Here is a 23,987-nt window from a genome sequence, read left to right as displayed (position 1 = left end):
GAATTTTTCGTTTTTTTGTTTCTTTAAACTCTCAATAGATGGCGTTTGGATCTAATTCCCCCGCCGTAAAGCGTCGACTGCTAGTTCTCACCTCCGCATTTTTTAAAGGGCCTAACAGAGGGGAAGTGTATCTAGACCCGTATATATATCTATGGCAATTAATAAACTGGTTTTGGACTTGTAAACCTGTCTTATTTCCAACCCTGGTAGGAACTAGGAAGCTGGGTGTAGCTCTGGAAATAAGAATATTTTTGAAACTATTCCTTAAGAGTGACCCCCAAAATTTCGTGTATTTAAAAACTAGTCCATCTAATTAGTAAAGTAGTTTTGGACCTGTAAACCTCTCTTATTTAGGCTCACGGACGCAAGCTGCTCGTGCTCCGTGTAACGCTGCATAACTAACCACTATTGTACACTGGAGTGGAATCTTCGGATTCTGCAAGAAGCTTCTGCATTTTGAGTCGAAAGACAAATCAAATTGAGTAAATTCAAATCGAATTTTCATTGAAAAAATTTAATATCGATTTTACGCCCAAATCTATGTCTACATATTAATGTAACAAAAAAAAGCTGCTGTTATGTGTGTTAAAACATCAAAACAATTTGTTGTGCCAAATAAAAAATTTCAAAACTGAAAAAAACATATGGCAGTTTTACAAAAACAACAATAAATACGATACGCAAAATATGGCTAATTAATTTAAAAATTAATCCGAATATTTTGGATATTATATAAAATACGAAAATTTGCAAAAGCTTAAAAAACGTTTTGGTAAAAATCCTAAATTCAAGTTTTAATTTATTATCTGATTTCTGTTTGTATTCAATTCTTTGGTTTCTATTGTCTTTGGATCATTTAAACTATATTCAGTTGTACATCCTGGTAACAAGGTATATTGTCTCCATGTTGGATTGTTGAGAGAGAGAGGCAATGATTGGATTGGTTTAACAAGTAAACAAAATGGCCGCTTCCATAAAAAGTCGGAAAAATCCAAAATTTCATTTGTTATTTGTGCATTTTCAAATATATTAAAATGGTCCCGAGTTAAAAATATATTTATCAAAAATTTAAATTAAAAAAATGGCACATACATTTAAACTAATTAAAATTAAATAAACAATTTAAAGAAAGTGACAACTACGGTGCCATGACTAGAGCCTAGAGTTTGAATTTTAAAAATGCGATTGCGTATGCTCAGCCAACAGAACACGCTGCATTTTCCGGAACAGGGCTGGAAATAAGGATTTGTTTTAAACTGGACAAGTGACCAGTAAAGCCCAAGCACTTTTAATTAAAAAATTGGAAATTGACCACTTAAAATCGTTAAAATTGAAACGTTTTTAATTAAATAAGTGGCCACACGACCAGTAGACCCCAAGTATTTAATTTTTAAACTGGTCCAGGGCCAAGGCCTAATTTCTCAGCCTGTGCCGGAAGTTCCGGCCCGGAACTAGGAAAAATAAATTCATGGTTGCCAGTCCCTTTAAATTGCTTTCAAAATAATAATAAACACAATATAAATAACCGGTACTTCATACTAAACAACAAAAAAATATGTAAATAAATTTGATGTGTTTTCAAAATATGTAAATAATAAGAAAATCTATGCTAAAGACAAAATAACTAACAAATAAATATAAAAAAATTGTAACATAAAGACAATAAATATGGCACTGCTTACTTATTGCCGTTAGGTTACTAATGCTTCTATTGACTAAAAAGCAGCGTGGCGTACGCCTAGCACTTAACATATCGTGAACTTTGACCTCATTGTACGTTTAGAGAGCTTTTATTTCAGTTGGTTTTGATTTATTTTCCACCACATAGACTGAATTTAAAATATAAAACTAGCTATCATTAATATCTCTGGGACGTGTAGCGTGTAATATTAAACTTAATTAACATTAAATTAAATAGTGATACTGTTAAAATAAATATAATTACTTGAAAATGGTTGCGAACTTTTCTTTCAAAAAATAACACACCATTTACAAGTGGTTTTCAAGTACACATGGCCAACTAGAAACACTTTATTCCAAGTTGGCCATGTGTAACCAAAGATCAGTGACAAAAACACACGTTACACGTCCCAAATTACGATTAAACGACTTCTGCGCAATTTTGTGCGCACATGCCTTTCCCGCCTATTCTAAAAAGCGCTGGCTTGCAAGTTCCACGTGACTAAACTATAAAACCATAGGAATTACTAAAACCGATGAATTTTCCGTACATACAATATTTAATTTTTACATTATCTAGCGAAATCTACAATATTTAATTTAAAGCCAAAAATATTCTATAATCGAATTTGTTAGAGGAATGGGATTTAGTGTGTCCCATTCCTTAAAAAGAATGACGTATTAGGTCACGTGACTCTCTAAATTTTAAATTTATATATATAAGAGAACGTTTCTTATATTTTTTTGGCCATGTATAGCTTTTCAAGGCTATTTATTATTTATATCTTTATACGTATCATGTAGACTAGTTATATTATATATTATAATAATCTAAGCATTCAAAATTATATCATATATTTTTCAATAAAGCTTAAAATTTATTTAGATTTAGAGATTCTATATATATTTATATATATATTAAACATTTATTAGCTATATTAATAAAATTATTTCTGAGTCATGTACATTTGCATGGTTTTTTTTTGGTTAATTAGTTAACGCTGTTAGTACTAATATATCGAACTAACGATTTATAATCAAAAATGGCGGGCTAGCAATTAAATTACGCTATAATTATTTTAAATATAAAAGCTAAAATTTAATAATAAATAGAAAGGACCTTTTCTATAAGAGTTTGAATCGTCAGCCAGCTCTTTATTTAACAGTTCAAGTTAATTTTTATTAGTAAAATGCACTGTTAAAGTTAAAACATCTGCCACTTCAGGCGCTCACCGAAAAGGCGCAGAAAGAATTATAACCGTTTCTCACGCGCAACTTTCAAAATAATATAAAAGCAAGGAGCAATGAAGAGCAGAGTGGAAATAACATAAACGAAGATAAAGTGTGGGGAAAATAGAAATATGTCGGAAATAACCTCACCATTTTTGATAATTTTATACTAAAAAAAAGGTAATGAATATATATTGCACAGTAAATAGTTGTTCTGGTTAGTTTTGTTTATCTTTGGTATATTTACATTTGTTCCGCTAAACTGCACCTAACGTTACCAAAAGTACATTCGTAGGAATGTATTGCACATGTACTTTTGCCGTTATTGGAAAGATTTACAGAAATTCCATGATTAGAAATTTAAATGGTTTAGCGCGTATTAAACGAGACTTTCCTTCTCAGTTTTGGGGGAAAAACGGAAGCGTGTACAAAGACTTATTTTGAAGATTGTTAAAACAGAAATTAGTAAAAATAACCACTTTACAAAGAGTATAGTGTTAGATTACAATTATTTACAACGACACCAAATTTGACCTCGTAACCACAAGAAGGACATTAGAGGCTTAGAAGAGATCCACGATGGAGTAGTTTACAGCATGGATATGTATAAATACTAACGTATTTTTACGGATTCCCATCCCAAATAGTCCCAAAAAGCCGGCCACCAAATACGCGTTACATAAATCGAGGCGAAAAGATCTAGGTCACGTGGGGAAATGGAACTATTATAACTATATCTCTCCGGGAGTCCGGAGAATCCTGATTGGTTCGTTTGAAATTTCGCCCATGCGCAGATAGAAAATAAAATACGAATTTCTCTCTCACAAGGTTGGGGGGGGGGAGTAAAGTCATCTTTTTCGGGAGGTACTAATTTGCAAAACGGTTTATGGCAAACTTTTTTTTACAAACTTTAAGAACCTTCGAGTACCGTACCCCTAAGCGAAATGCCTCGCGGAACTCCGTAAGAGATGGGAATCCATAACACTTTAGTATTTATACATGAGCATGGCTTCAATTTGAGCGCCGCTTTGATAGAAAACTATATCAGAATCCAAAGTAAGAAAGGGGCATAGTTTCTCGTAGAAAACTTGGTTCTTTTTACGATAAACTCTACTCAAAACCAGCTTGAAATCTTCTATAGGTTACACGCTTCTCAACTCCAACCCCCCAATCTACCGACCTTAAATTTTATCTTTCACAATTAAGGCCTAATTTCTCGCGAACCTTAGCCATTAATAAACAAATAAAGTATGTCAAAGAAAGCTACTAGGAAGTAGGAATGCTGTCGTTATAGTTTTTAGGCCTAAATCGGGCCTAATTTCAATCGAAGAAGATGATCGACATAATAAGACTGCAGATTTGAAAAACGGGTATCAAACATTGAAAAATTGCGTAAGTATATTAAATAACCTGTTTATAGTTTTATAAATTTCTGTTAAACCTTTCAGTGATTTAATTAGCGCGTTTAATTAAAGCTATTTCTTCGCAGCGCCCGACTTACTTTTATCCCGATGATGTCCGGGTGTGGGTCCGCTAGCAGCCAAAGCGGACGACACTCTCGATCTCGGCAACATACTAGAGTTTGAATTTTTTGTACTTTTAATATCCGTCTGTTGCGCGGATACGGCGCCGCCATCTTGAGGCGTCACCGTTGATGCCGTCACTTTAGTTTTTGGCGTCATCGCGTGATGGTGTTGTTGATGGTGATGATGATGATGGTGATTTCCGGAATTAGACGAACTAGCGGGCGCAGGCGCATGCGCGGTTACCTCCGGGGTAGATTTTGAGCTGGACCTTTTGGATTTCGGGGGAGGGGCGGGTTCGGCGCGTTTCAAAGAATTTTTCGAACCAATTTGCGTGGATGCTGAGACAACGGATTTAGAGGATGATTCGGTGGTGACGCTACTCCGGGATGATTTCTTCTTCTGCGCAACTGGTGAGGGTGACGCGGCGATAGGTGGGGTCTCACCCGATTGGCTAGCGGTGGCGGATGATGAATGGTGATGATGAGAATGCGAAACCGAGTACGTCGAAGTGTTGATCATTTTTTCCAATTTGTGTTGTTTCGATTGCATTTTTTTCGCAATGGCCAACTCCAAGGCTTCGGCTTCGTGGAGACAAGAATTCACGAGCATCGTGTCTTCATCTGAGAAGATTTTCCAGGGTCTTATTTTACAAAGGGTTCCACTTAATACGTATTGATAAGTGCAGAAATATTGGGGCAATTGAGGAATTTGAGGGGCTTATATCGGGGCTATTGAGGGGCTTATATCGGGGCTATTGAGGGGCTTATATCGGGGCTATTGAGGGGCTTATATCGGGGCAATTCAGGGGCTTATATCGGGGCAATTCAGGGGCTTATATCGGGGCAATTCAAGGGCTTATATCGGGGCAATTCAAGGGCTTATATCGGGGCAATTCAAGGGCTTATATCGGGGCAATTCAAGGGCTTATATCGGGGCAATTCAGGGGCTTATATCGGGGCAATTCAGGGGCTTATATCGGGGCAATTCAGGGGCTTATATCGGGGCAATTCAGGGGCTTATATCGGGGCAATTCAGGGGCTTATATCGGGGCAATTGAGGGGCTTATATCGGGGCAATTGAGGGGCTTATATCGGGGCAATTCAGGGGCTTATATCGGGGCAATTCAGGGGCTTATATAGGGGCGATTGAGGGGTTTATATCGGGGCAATTCAGGGGCTTATATAGGGGCGATTGAGGGGCTTATATAGGGGCGATTGAGGGGTTTATATCGGGGCAATTCAGGGGCTTATATTGGGGCAATTGAGGGGCTTATATCGGGGCAATGTAGGGGCTTATATCGGGGCAATTGAGGGGCTTATATCGGGGCAATGTAGGGGCTTATATCGGGGCAATGTAGGGGCTTATATCGGGGCAATTGAGGGGCTTATATCGGGGCAATTGAGGAGCTTATATCGGGGCATTTTCCCAGTTTACCATAGTCCCAATTCTTGGGTGGTTTATTGTGGAAATTACTGACTTTACTATTGTAAGAAATGTGGTAAAAAACCATGAAATTCTGACCTATTTCGGCAACCAGATCAGTCCTGGCCGACAAAGTAGGTGAAATTTGTTCGTCGAAATGATATGGCGCTCCGGTCACTCCCACCCAAACCTTTTCGTAACCCGACGAATCATCGTCTTCATCCAAATCAGCGGCTGCCGTTTCGGGAGGGGCGGACTCCTGGTACGTCGGAGGGGGCCTCGGCTTGGGGATACCGCCTTTCCCCATGGGTTTACTATAAATCGGTTCCTGCTGACCACTCGAAGAAGAAGTGGTCCTAGCAGGGACGCTTCGGACGCTGCAAGTGGGGCTTCTAGGGACAGGAATGGAGGAAGGGGGTGGAGGTGGCGGGTTAAGAGTAGGCGCGGGAGCGGGAGGTAATGGAGGGTCGCGTTTAGGGGACCTTGACATGTCCTTGACCGGTACTGGTTTAATGTCTTTAAGAACATCGTAACCTTCAATGTAAAATCAAAATTTTCATTCTACAGAATGTTCCGAAGGACAACATTTTTTACTAATTTAAATTACAACAGTTCACGTAATTACTAAATATAAAAAACCCGTGGGGATGGGTTTTTTCTTTTTCTTTTAATAAAACCCGGTTTTTTCGAACCAAAGAAGCAATTTTCTCAATAAAATTGTAACTATGTTATAAAGAACATCCAGCGCACTTACCGTTGTCCACTATAACGGATCTCCTTGGAGGTTTGGCAGGCGGTTCGCTGGCAACGGAGACATTTGAGGAGGTATCGCGCGCCACCACTTGGGAACTAGCGCAGGGTTCGGAAGAGACTGAGTTGCTAACGTCAGTTTCGGGGCATATATTAGAGGTTTGACTTATGGCCGAAATTTCCTCTGATAATTGCTCCTCATTGGGGGGACTGGGGAATTCCTCATCTGGGGGGAGGCAACCTTCATCGGGAGGGGGAGGAAGGTCATCTTGAAGGGCATCGTCTGCAACGTACCCGGATTGCTCAGAAACTATCACCTGAAATGTACCCGGAATAATTCGCGTCAGATACCAGTGGATAATTAAAAGTATACCGTAATTTTACGACAGAAGGGGATAATAAAAGAAGTGTGACACTCTGTATCCTCTTAATACTTCAGTTATGTATGTAACATGATTCTTCCCGGGATCATGGCACCATTTTTGTTTTTGCTCTCCCGCTCATCAAACTTAATTAAGATGGGTAACTAAGGCACCGTGCTAGGGTGAATTCTAGAACTGTTCCAATGGTACTAAATCCTCAGCAATCAACCCACAAACCTCGATTGCCTTGACGTGGAGGGACAAAAACACACAAGCGCATGCATGCGCCTTGGCAAATAGTTAAACAGCGCTAATAGAGTAATGATGAGAAGGGAACTATTTATCGCGTATGTGATTTGGTTTAGTAACCTTGCTATAATAAATGTTAATTCTGATGTTGGGAAGAATCATGTTGCAAGTTTTATGGTAGGTACACTTCTCTCGAAGAGAAGTATTATATACTTCTGATATTACCAATATTTTGGGTAGTTAAACTTAATTGCGGTCAAACGGTTTTTAATAAAACTTGAATCGCTAAAATTACGGTAAATTTCACATTATTAATAAGCGATAATTGTACAATAAATCTATTGGGGGAATAGGCCCTATATAGGAGACTATACTGGGCGTAGTAATCTACAGACTTAGCGCCTTGTTAGGGGAACTAAAACTAAATACAATACCTTGAATGTTCATTCATTTATAGTGGCTTCAATTTCAAATTAGTACTTCATGCACTGTTTGGACTTCATAGATTTAAAAAACGCGTTGTTTTTGGTGACGCATTTATTAATGAATTAGTTTGCGCGACACACGTCACGTAGATTTTAAAAATAATGACACCAATTTATGTTAAATCCATAGACAATCCAAGTAATTACCACGTTTTGTACTTTCGTTAATAATTGTCATTTACATTTAAGGCGGCCATTTTCCAAGATGGCGTCGCTTATTTGTGAATAAACAGAAACAAACATCTAGTCTAGTGCTTATTTGAGTTCATTCAAATCAAAACTAAATTAATACATCAGTTAAGGCAACCCGAGTTTTATAATTACTCGCAAATTGAAATATATTTATAATTAAAGTTCACCTTAATTAAAATTAAAATAGTTCAAATAGAGTTAGCACTCACGTTGTCATTATCGTCATCGTCTTCATCCTCTTCCTCGTAACTCCTCTGCAACTGGTCCATCTTGTAGTATCCTTCGCTGGCCCGTCTCCGAGCGTTCCTCGGGATGGCCGGTTCTTTGGAATCGAGGGCGATGCGAGCGTTGACGGACTCTTGAAGGGACAGATTACTTTGGGACATAGCTTTCCCGCTACCCCCGGAACCATCGGCCCCAACCGGAAGTGGTCGTTTCACCTCCGTTTCTTTACCATCCGTCGGACGTTCTCGAAATGACTTGGAGGTTTTCTTACCACGAACTACTTGAGCTTTACGAGGGAACGTTAAGCTTTTGTCTTCAGGGTTTTTCTGTTTCTGAGAAAGTAAGTAAAGACAGAAAACCATCTTCGTGTTGGCGTTAAAAGTAATTGGGATATTAATGGTAGAGTAATTGGTAACTAAGGGCCGAAATAAAGGATGTTTTAAAGGGTAGAGGAGAACGTGTCTTGTGGCAAACGTAATTGGTTTCACAAGCGTAAAGTAATTGATAATTTGTGGCCGAAGTAATTGGTCATTCATGGGTAACTTATTTAGTATTTTGTGGCTAAAGTAATTGGTCTATCAAGGGAAATTTATTTAGTACCTCGTGGCAAAAGTAATTGGTATCACAAGAGTAAAGTAATTGATAATTTGTGGCAGAAGTAATTGGTCATTCAAGGGTAATTTATTTAGTATCTCGTGGCTGAAGTACTTGCTCTTTCAAGGGTAACTTATTTAGTATCTCGTGGCTGAAGTACTTGCTCTTTCAAGGGTAACTTATTTAGTATCTTAATGCTAAACTAAGTGGACATTCAATGGTAACTTATTTAGTATCTCGTGGCTAAAGTAATTGGTCTTTCAAGGGTAACTTATTTTGTATCTTAATGCTAAACTAAGTGGACATTCAATGGTAACTTATTTAGTATCTTGTGGCTGAAGTAATTGGACTTTCAAGGGTAGCGTAATTGGCATTTCAAGGGTAGAGCGATTGGTATCAAAAACTCTTAAAAACAAATTAGACTTGTACTTGGAATAATAAAAACGGCAGAGGACTCACCCTTTGAAGGCTGGTTAATCTCGGAGGTGGAGCAGTCGGTTTCTCAAATTCAAAGACGATAACAGCGGCTACATCAACATCAGGAACAACATTCAACATATTTCCCTTAAAATTAACGGGCTAGCTAGCTTAATTACCGTCTTTAATTTTCTTTTGAACTTCGGGAGCGAGAAGCGCCCAGCTTTGACAATGAACAACTTTATTGGCGTTGTGAATTAAATACCGCTCGCAGTGTCGTTGTATACGTAATAACAGATCTAAGAAATTCTGTAGAGGCAAAGACCCAAGTAGATTTCAATCTAAAATCCTGACGTTTCCCGTTTTCCCTGAGTCTTTCCTACGATTTTCCCTGAGTCTTTCCTACGATTTTCCCCGAGTCTTTCCTACGATTTTCCCCGAGTCTTTCCTACGATTTTTCCCGAGTCTTTCCTACGATTTTCCCCGAGTCTTTCCTACGATTTTCCCCGAGTCTTTCCCACGATTTTTCCCGAGTCTTTCCCACGATTTTTCCCGAGTCTTTCCCACGATTTTTCCCGAGTCTTTCCCACGATTTTTCCCGAGTCTTTTCCACGATTTTTCCCGAGTCTTTTCCACGATTTTTCCCGAGTCTTTTCCACGATTTTTCGCGAGTCTTTTCCACGATTTTTCCCGAGTCTTTTCCACGATTTTTCCCGAGTCTTTTCCACGATTTTTCCCGAGTCTTTTCCACGATTTTTCCCGAGTCTTTCCCACGATTTTTCCCGAGTCTTTTCCACGATTTTTCCCGAGTCTTTTCCACGATTTTTCCCGAGTCTTTTCCACGATTTTTCCCGAGTCTTTCCCACGATTTTTCCCGAGTCTTTCCCACGATTTTATCTGAGTCTTTCCAACGATTTTGCCTGAGTCTTTCCAACGATTTTCCCTGAGTCTTTCCTACGATTTTCCCTGAGTCTTTCCTAGGTCCCTTAAACCCTTGAAAAAAAACAGTCCAGTCTCCTTACCTGCGTCCATTCTCCGTGTTCGATAGGACTGATATTAGAATGATGTAAAAGTCCAGATTCCGTTCCCTGAGTCATGGGTATCAACCGATTTAATTGAATGAATGTCCGGCAGGCCGAATCAGGATTGACCAATTCAACAGACGACAACACGCTATCTTCTAACGCGGCCACATTCCAACTCTGACTCTAAATTTGCAATTACCGCGTAAATTGTATCAAGTCTATTGCTAAGCCTATTTTTCTATATTATCGCTAAGCTAACCTTTCCAAGTGCCATGAACCCGTCGCTAGCCAGGACTTGGTCAAATTTGCCGGCCATAAAGTGGATACAATCCTCAAGGAGTCTAGTGACTAAACCGAATACGGGTTCGGCCCATTTGACGTGAGGAATGGTCGACATAAGTCGGTCGCAGTTAAGCGTCATGTCTATTACCGTTTCAACGCTCTGCCAAAGACAGCGAGTATATTTTTTAAGGACAAATATCGACCAATAATTAAGCGAAATACTAATATTACAAAAGATAGTAGGCCTAACGTCAACCCTTATTGACATGCACCACTTTGGAGCGGTATATCTCCGGTTCTATTAGAGATACGAGGATGTCCTTTGAGTATGTTATAGCCCTATTTCTCCCCTTTCAAATGGTACTAAGTACTTGGGGTTCCAACAATCAGGGTCCGAGTAATTTAGCAAAATTTTAACTAACATCCTCTCCATATCATTAACATGGGCTAAATTTACAGGACACCATTTAACTCTGGTTCTATAAGAGATACGGGGATATCCTTTGAGTATGTTATAGCCCTATTTCTCCCCTTTCGAATGGTACTAAGTACTTGGACTTATAACAATTAGGACCTGAGTAATTAAGCAAAATTTTCATAAACATCCTCACTATTGGGTTAACATCGACTTATATTTACACGACACATTTTAACTCGGGTTCTATAAGCGATACGGGGATGTCCTTTGAGTATGTCATAGCCCTATTCTTCCCTTTCCAGTGATACTAAGTACTTGGGGTTACAACAATCAGGGCCCGAGTAATTAAGCAAAACAGCAAAAGATCGCGCCCGAATTAAAATCAAAAAAGAACCAAACAAATTAAATTGTGACTTACCATATTTAACAGGGTTTGTTGATAACACTGTTCTTTGAGGTCATCGGACAAGTTAGCGAAGGCTTTCGTCGGCCAAACACGAATAAAATGTTTCCCGATCCAGCGAACTGCTTTGCCGTGCAGTTCCTTCAAACTGCATTGAACTGCAACTGGCAAACATTCGACCACTCCCACCAAACAATGATTGCAAGGCTGTCGCGGTTACCACAGTGTCATTATTATTACGAGAAGGGGATAATAGAAGAAGGGAGACACTCTGTATCCTCTTACACTTCTGTTTATACTTAAGACTTATCTAATACCAAGGGTTAAGTACTTAACAAAACAAATACCTTGTGAAAAAAGTGACAGTGATTCATTTTGAGGTAAAACACGATGACATCCTTCAGTGTATCGAGAACCAACATGTCGGCGAGTAACGCCAGTTCGGGTACCGCTAAGTCTTTTGGTAAATTGATAGCTCCACTGTAGATATGGCAAAGAGCAAAATGGACAACTGGGTAGCTAAAACTAAAAACACCACCCCAGAAAGAAGATCACCTTCCCGAAAATACCCATGCCAAATTTCTCTTCAAGGTCAAGATGACCTTGACAAATGTGTATCGATAATTACCCTTGAAGATTTATTTTATTTAACGAGCTTTCCGACCAATCTCCATTGAGCATGGTTGCAAAGTATTTGCAACGTGATACCAAAATACACCTGTTAAGGAATTAAATACAATTGTGAAGGTCGTTCAAGGTCATCGACATCTAAACCTATTTCTTGCTCTATGGAAGAACAACTTCACCGACATTTAAACCTATTTCTTGTTCTATGTAAGAACAACTTCACCGACATTTAAACCTATTTCTTGTTCTAAGTACAAGGTCACCGATACTCAAAGATATTTCTTGTTCTATGTAAGAACAAGGTCACCGATACTCAAACCTATTTCTTGTTCTATATAAGAACAAGGTCACCAACATTCAAACCTAATTCTTGTTCTAAGAACAAAATCACCAACATTCAAACCTATTTTTTGTTCTAAGTACAAGGTCACCGATACTCGAACCTATTTCTTGTTCTATGTAAGAACAAGGTCACCAACATTCAAACCTATTTCTTGTTCTAAGTACAAGGTCACCAACACAAACCTATTTCTTGTTCTACATAAGTACAAGGTCACCAACATTCAAACCTATTTCTTGTTCTACACAAGTACAAGGTCACCAACATTCAAACCTATCTCTTGTTATAAGTACAAGTACTTGTACTTCTACTTGTCTCCAGGAGTACGCGAGCCAAATGAACTAAATAATTTAGGCCTAGGTTCTGTGGGAAAAACAAAAGACTTACTTGTGAGCTTTAATCTCTCTTCCATCAACTTGAACAATAATGTCCCAACTAATTTCTTCCAAGAACATTCTGAGTAGATCTTCTCCCAGTTTGGAGCAGGCTTCGAGCGCCCTGATCCTAATGGAGCCGTACGCTCCGGAATAACCTTCCCGGCCCTCTTCAGGGCTTTGACCATGATGACCAGTGGCCGAACTGGATGGAGCGTTTCCGGAACCTCCTATCGCCTGAAGAACAGTCGAACTAACATCGGAGACTTCGGAATACACCGTTTCGGTGTCATCTTCTCCTTCAAAGGACGACGCGATATGAGATTTACTTCCTGGACGTTCTAAGGAATCGCTCCAACCAATCGTTTTCACTTCCGTTTGGTTTTGTTCTCGTTCCGGGGAATGACTGTGAGTAGGACTGGCCGAATTCGTCTAAAATTGAACCACGAGGATAATGTGGTCTAAAATTAAACCTTTTTTTATTTGGTCTAAATTAAATGGAACAATAATCGGGTCTAAAAATAAATAAAACAAATAATCGGGTCTAAAAATAAATAAAACAAATAATCGGGTCTAAAAATAAATAAAACAAATAATCGGGTCTAAAAATAAATAAAACAAATAATCGGGTCTAAAAATAAATAAAACAAATAATCGGTCTAAAAATAAATAAATCAAATAATCGGTCTAAAAATAAATAAATCAAATAATCGGTCTAAAAATAAATAAATCAAATAATCGGTCCTAAAATAAATCAAATAATTAGTCTAAAAATAAATAAATCAAATAATCGGTCCTAAAATAAATCAAATAATTAGTCTAAATAAAAGAATCGGTCCTAAAGTAAATCAAATAATTAGTCTAAATAAAATAAAATAATCGGTCCAAAATAAATAAATCAAATAATCGGTCCAAAATAAATAAATCAAATAACTAGTCTAAAATAAATCAAATAATCGGCCTAAAATAAACCGGAAAATTGTGTCCAATCCGAAATATTTCTAACAATGGGACGTACCTCTTCGGGCGGTTGGTCCAGTTTGGCTTCGCTATCGTACACCGTCATGGTAAAAGAATTATCCTGGGAAGAGGAGACGGCGGGAACCAAAGTCAAACTGGAATTGGCTTTATCTTGAACCAGCACCAATATCTCTTCGCCGGAATTCAAAACGTCATTTTCGGTTAACGAAAGTCGGAAAGTCATGGCGTCAATATCTTGGGGTTTCGTCGACGCCTTGACGCAAATCTTCTCCGGTTCAACTTTGGGTTTTTCGGTTTTGACCACTTTGCGTCTCATGATGGGACTCATGGGTAACAACCCATCTTCATCGATACCCCCCGATTTCATGGATTTCTCTTTCCGAGGCGAACTCTTAATTGGTTCGTCGTTAAAATTATTCTTTTTCTCTTTATCTTTCTCTGACTTAGTAATTGGCGCCGATTTTACATTACGACTCTTATTGGTCGAAGATGGCGATTCTTCCGTGTTCCCAATTGGACCCAGGATCGTCGATATGTTATCCTTTGGGTTTTAGTAATTACAAATTGAGATTACCGCCTGATCTTAACGCGTTTTGCGATATTTAGAGCAAATTGCATAAATCCGAAATTTCATCAAAATCTCACTATCTTTGCAAGTTAAACCCAAAATTTCCCGACCAAGGGGTACACGTTTGTTACAACCTAACTTCACAGAACTAGCAAAGGCTGACAAGTTGGGAAACCACAATAAACCTCCCCCAGTCGAAACGAGGGCTATCTACCCAATTAAGAGGTTTTTCTTAAATAATTAAATAAATATAATTGATATTAATGATTTTAATCGTCAGTAATTTACCTTAATTATACTTAAATCGTTTTAGGAAACGTTATTCCTAAAATCATTTTAAACATATCTATTGTTGACGTTTCAATTCAAGCGTATGCCTCAAGTTGGGAAACCAAAATAAACCTCTCCGAGTCGAGACAAGGGCTATCTACCCAATTAAGATGTTTTTCTTAAATAATTAAATAAATATAATTTAAATTAATGATTTTAAACGACAGTAATTTACTTTAATTCTAGTTACGTCGTTTTAAGAAACGTTATTCCGAAAATCATTTTAAACATAGCTATTGTTGACGTTTCAATTCTAGCGTATGCCTCTTTAACAATTTTTAAAAATTTAGGGTATATAAGTTGGCCGATTAATTCACAATAAATGATAAGAAAACCGGAACCAGGACAAGTGTCCTCAAAATAACCTTGACCCAAACACCACCAAAAACAATTACACTTACCATGGAATCATCTTCAACTAATCCTTTAGCCAACTTCTTTTCGGGCGTAGTTACTTGCACATTGTTGCACTGATCCAAATTCTCGCTAAAATTACAAACGGCGGCAACAACATCGTGGTGGTGGCAATTTTTCCGTATGAGATCAGGAGGTGGCGGTGTCGGTTGAGGATTTTCGTCGTAACTCGGTTTGCGAATTTCGCGAGGACCAACGGCGGAAAAACTTCTATTGCTGGCGAATTGTTTGTACTGTTTTTGAGCCTGCGACACGACGTCCTTATTATCTTTGGTAAAATCAATGAACATGGACAAGGATTGAATTCGTTTATTCTGACTTAGTTGCTCTTGCTGTTTGCGTTTTGCCGCGGCAATTTCCTCCTCTTCTTTGGCAACAGTGTCCAAATCAATGAACATGTAACAAGATTGCGGTCGTTTAATGGCTGCTCCGTTTTCAATGGTGTCGCAACTCGAGTTCATTTGGGGACTTTTGTGAACCGCCGAGGGTGGTAATTCCGCAATTAAGTCCATCGTTTTAGGGGTTGTACCGTATGTAGTGGTTTTAGCCGGTGTTGATGTTGGTGGTACATTACCGTTGCTGTCAATGGGGGCGCCATTTTTAACGGGGACTTCGAAATACATCGGGAACATCGGGCTAGGCGGTTCGATGTACTCAACCTCATTTTCTGAATGGATATAGGTTAAGGTTGCACGCGTAAGTATGGTCATTCGTAAGATATGTTTCATAAGTTTGTCACTAGTTACTGAGAGCTTGTCATGAAGGGGGGCTTTGTTCCAATTGAATGGTACTGAGAGGGGGAGGAGCTACGGGGACGTGTCGTCAATATTGGTACTAGTCTAAATTCTATGGCCTGAACTGATGACGTCGACATTGGTACTAGTCTAAATTTTATGGCCCTGACCTGATGACGTCATTATTGGTTGTCTAAATTGTATGATCTGAGCTGATGAAGTCAATATTTTTATTAGTCTAAACTGTATGGCCTAAGTTGATGACGTCATTATTGGAACTAGTCTAAACTGTATGGCCTAAGTTGATGACGTCACCATTGGTACTAGTCTAAATTGTACGGCCTGAACTGATGACGTCACCATTGGTACTAGTCTAAATTGTACGGCCTGAACTGATCACGTCACCATTGGTACTAGTCTAAATTGTACGGCCTGAACTGATGACGTCACCATTGGTACTAGTCTAAATTGTACGGCCTGAACTGATGACGTCACCATTGGTACTAGTCTAAATTGTACGGCCTAAGCTGATGACGTCATTATTGGTACTAGTCTAAACTGTATGGCCTGAGTTGATGACGTCATTATTGCTACTAGTCTAAACTGTATGGCCTAAGCTGACGACGTCATCATTGCTACTAGTCTAAACTGTATGGCCTAAGCTGATGACGTCAATATTGGTACTAGTCTAAATTGTGTGGCCCTGAGCTGACTACTTCCAAAACCGAGGTAAGGGACAGGATAGTGTGACGTCACGAGAACATTCGCAGTAGCAGACTACAGCTTCCTTACAGCACTTACCTATCATTTTATTCAAATCGGCGGTATTATTTTGAGTGTTGGTGGTGGTGGTCGGGGGTGGCGGTACTCCGGCTTCGAAGGAATTAACCAATGACGATGGTAGAGACGAAGTGACAACATCCGTGTCCGAAAACAGTGACTGCGATAGAAAACCAGAATCAGCTAAACTCAAACTTCCATCCGAGGTTGAGCAGTGCATGATGGGAACGTTATGTTCATTTACATGTTGCGACGACGACCTCTGATGCAAATAAAACGACTGAACCGGACAATCGGCGCTGGAATGGACAACGGCCGAGCCGGTATTTCCGGAAATACATTGTTGAATCTCCCTCGTGGTATTCAACATCATCTCCTTGTAATTAACCACCCCAACTTGACTAGATTTTTTATTCCAATCGGAAGTTACTTCCTCTTCCTCTTCTACTTCCTCCTGGTTGGGTTCATCAACTACTTCCGGTTCCTCATCGTCTAAGACCTTCTCGAGCGCTAGAGGACACTGCAGATCAAAGGTGCTACTTCGCACCAAGCTACTTGTACTCAAAGGACTCGGGGTCTCATCGGGTTTATCCAATTCGCTTAGGGCCGGTGACAATATACTCTGCGCAGGCGCATGCGCGGTCTGTTTCGCGTTCATATTTTCGGTATTGTTAATCTTCTCAGTTTCGTACACGTTATAAATCTCCAATTGATTCGGTATTCGTTTTTTATTCAATTCCAAGGAATCCGAACTTTCCTCGCCTTTCGGCGAATATTCGGCTTTGTCTAACGAGTTAAGAGGCGAGCAATTACTGGGCGGCGGTAGCTCCTCGTTTATTAAGCATGCGCTAATCTGATTCGTTTCGATCTTATTATCATTTCGTGTCTCTCCGCAGCAATGTCTTGCCAAATTCTTTTCATTTAATTCTAACGTCTGTCCAACTAAATTCGATTCGGGACTTTCGGCATTAACAGGCGTTTCGGGGGCGACGGGGGCAACGACTTGTTCGCGGCGATTTTCGTTAATCGTTTTGAATAGTCTAATAGCGTCGCATTCATGTTTTCTTATATCATCGTCGGTGTAGACCTTTCTAATGGATAAAACATGATCGTAAATAGTGATTAGGCTTAACTTTCACCAAGGGTTAGGGTTAGAAGAACCTAAGCCAAAAACCCGACATGACCCTTAATCTACGCCAAAAGCACGACATGACCCTTAATCGAAGCCAAAAGCCCGACATGACCCTTAATCTAAGCCAAAAGCACGACATGACCCTTAATCTACGCCAAAAGCACGACATGACCCTTAATCGAAGCCAAAAGCCCGACATGACCCTTAATCTAAGCCAAAAGCACGACATGACCCTTAATCTAAGCCAAAAACCCGACATGACCCTTAATCTAAGCCAAAAACCCGACATGACCCTTAACCTAGTCCAAAAACCCGACATGACCCTTAACCTAGTCCAAAAACCCGACATAACCCTTAACCTAGTCCAAAAACCTGACATAACCCTTAACCTAGTCCAAAAACCGGACATAACCCTTAACCTAGTCCAAAAACCCCGACATGACCCTTAACCCAAGCCAAAAACCCCGACATGACCCTTAACCCAAGCCAAAAAAAATCCGACATAACCCTTAACCTACGTAAAAAAAACCCGACATAACCCTTAACCCAATCGAAAAAAACCCGACTTAACCCTTAACCTAATCCTAAACCCGACATAACCCATAACCAAATCCTAAACCTAGCTTAATCTAAGCAAACCCCGTTGCAAAAAAAATTATTAACATACCTGAGAAACTTTTCCAAGTCGTCCTTTTCCAATGGTGACAAGTAAATGGCGGTCGTGTCTTCTCGATTACTCGCGTTTGTCTTCAACAGTTCCTGGTAGAAATTAGGAACTCGCACTTTTAGGATCCCTGAATGGCAAGTTGTGACTAGAGGGGATTTGTTTTCGACGCCCGTTTCGCAATCGCAACTTGGAGGACTAGATACTTCGCTCACGTGCTCGATGCGCAAATCAGAAAATGTTGCATCTTGCAACGCGCTGTGTCAAATATTCAGCAAAACAGAAATTTAGGCCTAGAAGCTCAATTAAGGTTTGTAGTAAAGAAATCTTAATAATCAATTTAACTTCATCATAAACATGCTTTTAATTAAGGTATGGTAATTATATGAGTGTGGTGGTTCTATGGAAAATCAGTTAACCCTTTGGGAGGAGTTACGTGGAAGTGACGTCAATAGAGAGCTTTCGGTTGGGGGAGGAGCTACGTGAACGTGACGTCAATAGAGAGCTTTGGGTTGGGGAGGAGTTACGTGGAAGTGACGTCAATAGAGAGCTTTCGGTTGGGGGAGGAGCTACGTGAACGTGACGTCAATAGAGAGCTTTCGGTTGGGGGAGGAGCTACGTGGAAGTGACGTCAATAGAGAGCTTTCGGTTGGGGGAGGAGCTACGTGAACGTGACGTCAATAGAGAGCTTTCGGTTGGGGGAGGAGCTACGTGAACGTGACGTCAATAGAGAGCTTTGGGTTGGGGGAGGAGTTACGTGGAAGTGACGTCAATAGAGAGCTTTCGGTTGGGGGAGGAGCTACGTGGACGTGACGTCAATAGGGAGCTTTGGGTTGGGGGAGGAGCTAAGGTTAGTGAGGTAATTTAAACCGCCATACTGGTGGGTTGAACGTAAAATGAAAGCTGAAACGCACCAAGATGGCTGCCATAACTTTGGTAAGACTTAGGAGGGTGTGACGCATGCAACTGAAAGCTCTCAATATTGACATTGTCTAAATTGTATGGCCTGAGCAGCTGACGACTTAACCGAAATAAGAGATAAGAGATAAGAGGGCGTGACGTCACGAGAAAGTTCGTGGTAGCAGGCACATTAGGAATAAATATTCTGAATGTCTGAACCTTCAGTCAAACGATGGGCCTAACTGTACTTGGGGCTAGAAGGGGGCGAGGGGGAAGTAGGATGGTGCAGTGATGGGCTGGCTTACTTAAGCATATGTTTCTGAAGCTGCTTTTGAAGTCGTGATCGTAGTTTTTCCTTTTCTTTGGCACATTTTACTTGAAAAGCGGCACTAGGTTGCGAAGCCTTGCTTATTGTTGAACGTCCACTTGCCATTGGTGCATTGTAAAGCCCAGCAATCGAGTGCCAAGATTGGCGGGCTATCTCAGCTAATATACACACACAGCGAATGCGTCAACGCTACTGATTTCTAGGTCCAAAAGTCAACAACCGTCACCGAAGATTCTAGCATGCTTGTTGACCAATCGGGGACAGGGTCAATTTCTTTAAAAGATACCAAGCGGAAGTAAGGGGTCAGTTGTTGGGAAAAATTAAAAGCAATCATTCTCAGTTAGGGTTCGTACGAAAATGCTTATTTTGAAAATTACTGACTTTTAATCAGGTTATCCCTGACCAAACTTTAACACCAATATCTCTGGGACCATTTTAAGTACGTGTTTACCAGAGCCCACTTCATCATGGTCACACCCGGGCCCATATTTAGCATGGTTTCAAACCAGGCATTTATGAAACTTTAGAAGTAGGAACGGAGAACAGAGTAGTGTGGGGGCGCGAGTCAAAGTCCCGGACCCCCTTCCAAGGGACGGAGGGAAGGGGGTATGAAAGAAGAGGCGGGAGGGTCAGAGGTAAAAAGGAATTACGTATTTTTCGCCGTCCCCGTCAGCAACGTTATCAAAGCGTAGTTTAAGTGAGCCAATAAGATAATTTAAACTTTTCGTTACGTGTTGGAAGGAGGGAGGGGCTCTATACTGGGTGGGCTATGAGTCGGAATAACTGAAGTAAATACTAACCGTTCCGTTCTCCATTCCTACTTCTAAAATTAAATCTATCCCTGATTCTACCTTATGATTGTTTAATCAACAAACGAAAAGAACTATTTTAATTTGATCAAATTATTAATTTTGGTTAATTAGGGGCGTACACCTGCTTAAAATCTTTTCCTGATTAATTATTACCCGTTTAATCTCTGATATTTTAATTTGAATGATATAGAAATAATTGGCTTCACGTAATCAAATATTGGAAATTTTTCTCCAACAAATTTTGTTTGGTACAAGTTTTAATTGTAAAATCAAAAGTTATCGCTTAATTTAATTATGAAACTTTATGGCAAAATTAAACCCGTTCTTTAAACTTCTACCATAAGAAAATAGGGAGCTATATATTATTTTCTCATGGTTCTACATAGTTTTCAAACTAAGAGTATTTACACTGCAGGAGGCCGGGCGGAAAACAACGTGCAGTGGTACCAAGTAGCCTCGTCTACTGGTGTAAATGCTATCAATACTCCTAGTCTGAATAACTTTCCCTACAATAATATAATAGCTGGAACCTCTTTAAAAGCATTTTCAAGGTCTTCCTAAAAATAGCAACAATGTGTGACCGAAATATATCAAATTGACAGCTAGGACCACCCCCTAGATAAGGTACAAAACTTAATCCCCAAAACCGAAACAACCCTACCTAGAACCAAAAGTTTATATATTGAAACAGAAAGTATACTTCATTGAAATTTTCTCGTGCCGTGCAATAATAGAAACCCCTTTTACCTCTCAGAATAATGTCGACCCCCGATTCGTACGATTACCTTCACATGCAGTAAACACGCGCGAGGATTTTATAGGAGAAAATGTGTTTTTATAGGAAAATATAGGACTAAAAATTCTCATATATTATATTATTTTGGCTTTCATGAAATTATAGGATAATATAGAACAGGTTCAAACATATAGGATTTTATAGGAATTAAAGGACCGCTGGGCTCCCTGCCTTTGACCACAAACAACCTCTCCTCTGAAGGTTACTCGCTACTCATTTAAAATGGCGTCTACAGTCAAAGGTTGGGAACCATGTACGAAGTATACTTTTTGGTTTAATCTATGAACTTTTGCTAGAACCCGTCGAAACCACATTGTCATTCTCTCTGCTGGTTTCACCCCCCAGCTAAGTACCCCAAGATAACGCGTTACCCCAGGCCCAAATCGCGACGCTTGGCAATCCACGGAGGAGATTCTTGGAAATTTGAACCCCCTTAGCGGAGTTAGCCCCCATTATCTTCTTCCATACCCCCAAACCTGAGATTGTCATCGAAGGTAACCTCTTGGAAAGAGTTGTTTTGTATTTCTAAGTTTTTAAACTAAAAACTGGTGTCCACTCATAGGCTCACGGTCTGACCCGGGCCACGCTTAGTTAAAGCAAAATATTGCAGAAGATGTACGTGTTCGGCTGTTTGTTTCGGTTTAATTTTGATTTTGGATTAACAAAGGAAGTTCCCAAGTGCGCGAAAGTTTAATTTTTCGAAGTTTTCTGTTATTTTAATTAACAGATAAAGGTGTGTTGAGTGTGTTTTAATTTTAAATAAAATGTCGGGTCCCATGGCGCCCCTAACCCTAACATGCCGGATATAATCTTCTACGCACCAATTTTACCCTTGCCGAAACCACGAAAGCAAAAACCAGTAAGAACTGGTTAAAACTAGGCCCCTAACCCGCCAGTTAATCTTCTACGGACCAATTTTACCCTTGCCAGTAAGAACTGGTTAAAACTTAAAACTAGCCTAAGCCTTTGCTAAGCTTAACGGGTCCACCCCACCATCACCCCTCGACTATTGGAGCAACTAGTGGCAATCATTTTAACCACAACAGAGACTTGATTTAAAGGTAAAATAAAAACAATTTAAATTTTTTAATAAAATATTTTATTTAGTCGTAAGTTTAACTGCAGGCTGAAAAATAAGGCGATAAACCCTGCTTTAAAAATTAGGGCTGTAACAGTTTGAAAATTAAATGCTTGGGGATCAACAGGCCACTAAACTAATTAAAAATGTTGGCAACCACTTTAAGTAGCCAATGTCCAGTTTTTTTAATTAAAATTGGCTTGGGCTTTACTGGCCACGTGTCCAGTTTAAAAATAAATCCTTATTTCTTAGCCTGGTCCTAACATATTGATAACGTTTAAATTTAATTATTTTAGTTTGAATTTAATGTATGAACCGTCTATAAACCCCTAATGTAAAACAGATCAATAGACCATTCCATAAATAATTTAAAGAGAAACCAACACACAGGGGGCGGGAGACCACCCTCTTAAGTTTATTTCCCTCGCGCCAAAGAGGCACTGCGAGGAGCCAGAGTGTAATTCATAACACGCCGGGGGGGGGGGGCTAGCCGACGCGCACTGCCTTTAGTGGTGCTTCTTGGCGCGAGGGAAATTACTTAAGAAGGTGGCGCCGCCCTGACGGTGTTTGCTTCTCTTTTGGAATTAATGCGATAGTCTATTAGCACGATCTCTATAAACCACTAATGTAAAACTGAGGATCTATTTGGCTATAATTTGATAAATTTACGGTCACTTTTAATTCGAAATTTTATAAACCCCACCTTTCAGGCCATCACTAACTGTACCTTGACAGTGTACAATTGCATTATTTATTTCATGTGTAGTACCTACCATGCCAAACTCTTCATAGTGATTAATATATGGCCATTGCACAGACCAATTTACTGATAAGTTACCCCTTTCACCAAAATACTGGCCCTAATAACAGTATGTACATTCAAACCTTCCTAACGCCCACCATAATCCCAATATCTGCAAGCTGGTAGAGTTAAAATTAACGCGTGTTAAAATAAAAAAAGTATGGCTGGCATAAGCTGTGAAAGAAGCTTTGTAAATGTGTAACTGGGCTTTAAAATATCTAAAGAACGCTTAACTGTGCCTCTTAGAAATTATATCACGTTATTAAGCGTAGGAAGCGGAGTGTTTTTACCCAGCTGGCTTGGTGCCAGTTTCACCAATTAATCTTATTGAGAAGCGTAATTTAGTTTTTAAATATAAACTACATGACTCGAGTTATAAATAGGCGATATTTAATACCAAGCGTCCTATTAAACGTACAAAACTTGCCTTAAATATCTATTTAATTAACTTCCAATATCACCAAAATGGTCTTAGAATAACGGGTGCTTAAATTTGCTTAATTACATCAAATCAAAACATCTTAAGCCTTGGTCTTTCAAATTTGACATTAGTAATACTGGGACAATTATAATGTACACAAACATAAATATGAACTAAAACGAAATTAGCCTCAGATAAAACACAGTTTCGTACGATGAAATTTCAACATTTAATTAACATTTAGATTTAATTAATAAAAATAAGCGCAAAAACTTACCTTCACGCGTGAAATCGGCTGAAGAAATCAAAACATGAATCGGAGCCTAGAGCAATCTTGAACTCCGGTTAGGGGTCTGTGAAATGCGGGAAAAATCGATGTACTACTTCTTTGAGAACCTCCAATGTCGTCTTGAGTGTGGCGCACTCTCTTGTACAGGGCCGGGAAAAAGAAAAAATTCTTGTAGGACAGAGTCGTGTGGACCAAGCTTCTGCTAAAACTGCTTAACAAAATTTGAGGAAATACGACACATGTTCTTTGCTATTATCCCCAAGGCACCGACTGCCCCGTGTCCGGAGGTGACTTGACACTTGACCCTACCATCACCTCCCAAGTAAACCTCATTTTTTCCCCTGCTTAAAGAGGCTT

General features: G+C 39.5%; 2 protein-coding genes across 3 annotated transcripts in view; one reads left to right on the top strand and one right to left on the bottom strand.

Annotated features, from left to right (window-relative positions):
- Positions 1–480: 480 nt before the first annotated feature.
- LOC149678102 (uncharacterized) lies at positions 481–23,750 on the bottom strand. Of its 2 annotated transcripts, XM_089836107.1 has the most exons (19): positions 23,619–23,750; positions 19,410–19,705; positions 18,208–18,462; positions 16,430–17,499; positions 14,882–15,561; positions 13,620–14,123; positions 12,615–13,033; positions 11,889–11,978; positions 11,608–11,785; positions 11,276–11,467; positions 10,417–10,599; positions 10,155–10,340; positions 9,312–9,441; positions 9,175–9,242; positions 8,106–8,453; positions 6,613–6,925; positions 5,958–6,392; positions 4,412–5,056; positions 481–968 (listed from the first exon to the last, which is right to left on the bottom strand). In XM_089836107.1, exons 2-19 carry the CDS (start codon positions 19,535–19,537, stop codon positions 946–948), a joined length of 5,847 nt encoding a protein of 1,948 aa, XP_089692233.1. In that variant the 5' UTR covers positions 19,538–19,705; positions 23,619–23,750; the 3' UTR covers positions 481–945. The 2 variants fall into 2 exon arrangements, with proteins under 2 accessions (XP_089692233.1, XP_089692232.1); XM_089836106.1 differs by having other exon boundaries at positions 481–5,056.
- Positions 21,219–23,987, top strand: part of LOC149678098 (monocarboxylate transporter 2-like) — a 46,705-nt gene continuing 43,936 nt past the window's right edge. Inside the window, exon 1 of the mRNA XM_089836115.1 lies at positions 21,219–22,101. The gene's annotated coding sequence lies outside the window, so the exon portion shown is untranslated. The remainder of the gene's footprint in view (positions 22,102–23,987) is intronic.

This window comes from Phalangium opilio, unplaced genomic scaffold, assembly GCF_054372755.1.
Source record: "Phalangium opilio isolate 3A_F unplaced genomic scaffold, DU_Popi_V2 ptg000042l_1, whole genome shotgun sequence".
Classification (NCBI taxonomy): domain Eukaryota; kingdom Metazoa; phylum Arthropoda; class Arachnida; order Opiliones; family Phalangiidae; genus Phalangium; species Phalangium opilio.
Note: the sequence above shows the minus strand (reverse complement) of the source record. Positions and strands in the feature narration are given on the sequence as shown.

Excerpts from the sequence above, each read along its gene's own strand:
- LOC149678102 (XM_089836106.1), bottom strand. The coding sequence starts at position 19,537 with ATGGCAAGTGGACGTTCAACAATAAGCAAGGCTTCGCAACCTAGTGCC. Across the intron at positions 9,243-9,311 it reads TCAAAAGAAAATTAAAGACG|CCGCTGTTATCGTCTTTGAA; the intron begins GTAATTAAGCTA and ends ATGTTGATGTAG. Across the intron at positions 6,926-8,105 it reads ACGATGACGATAATGACAAC|GTGATAGTTTCTGAGCAATC; the intron begins GTGAGTGCTAAC and ends GGTACATTTCAG.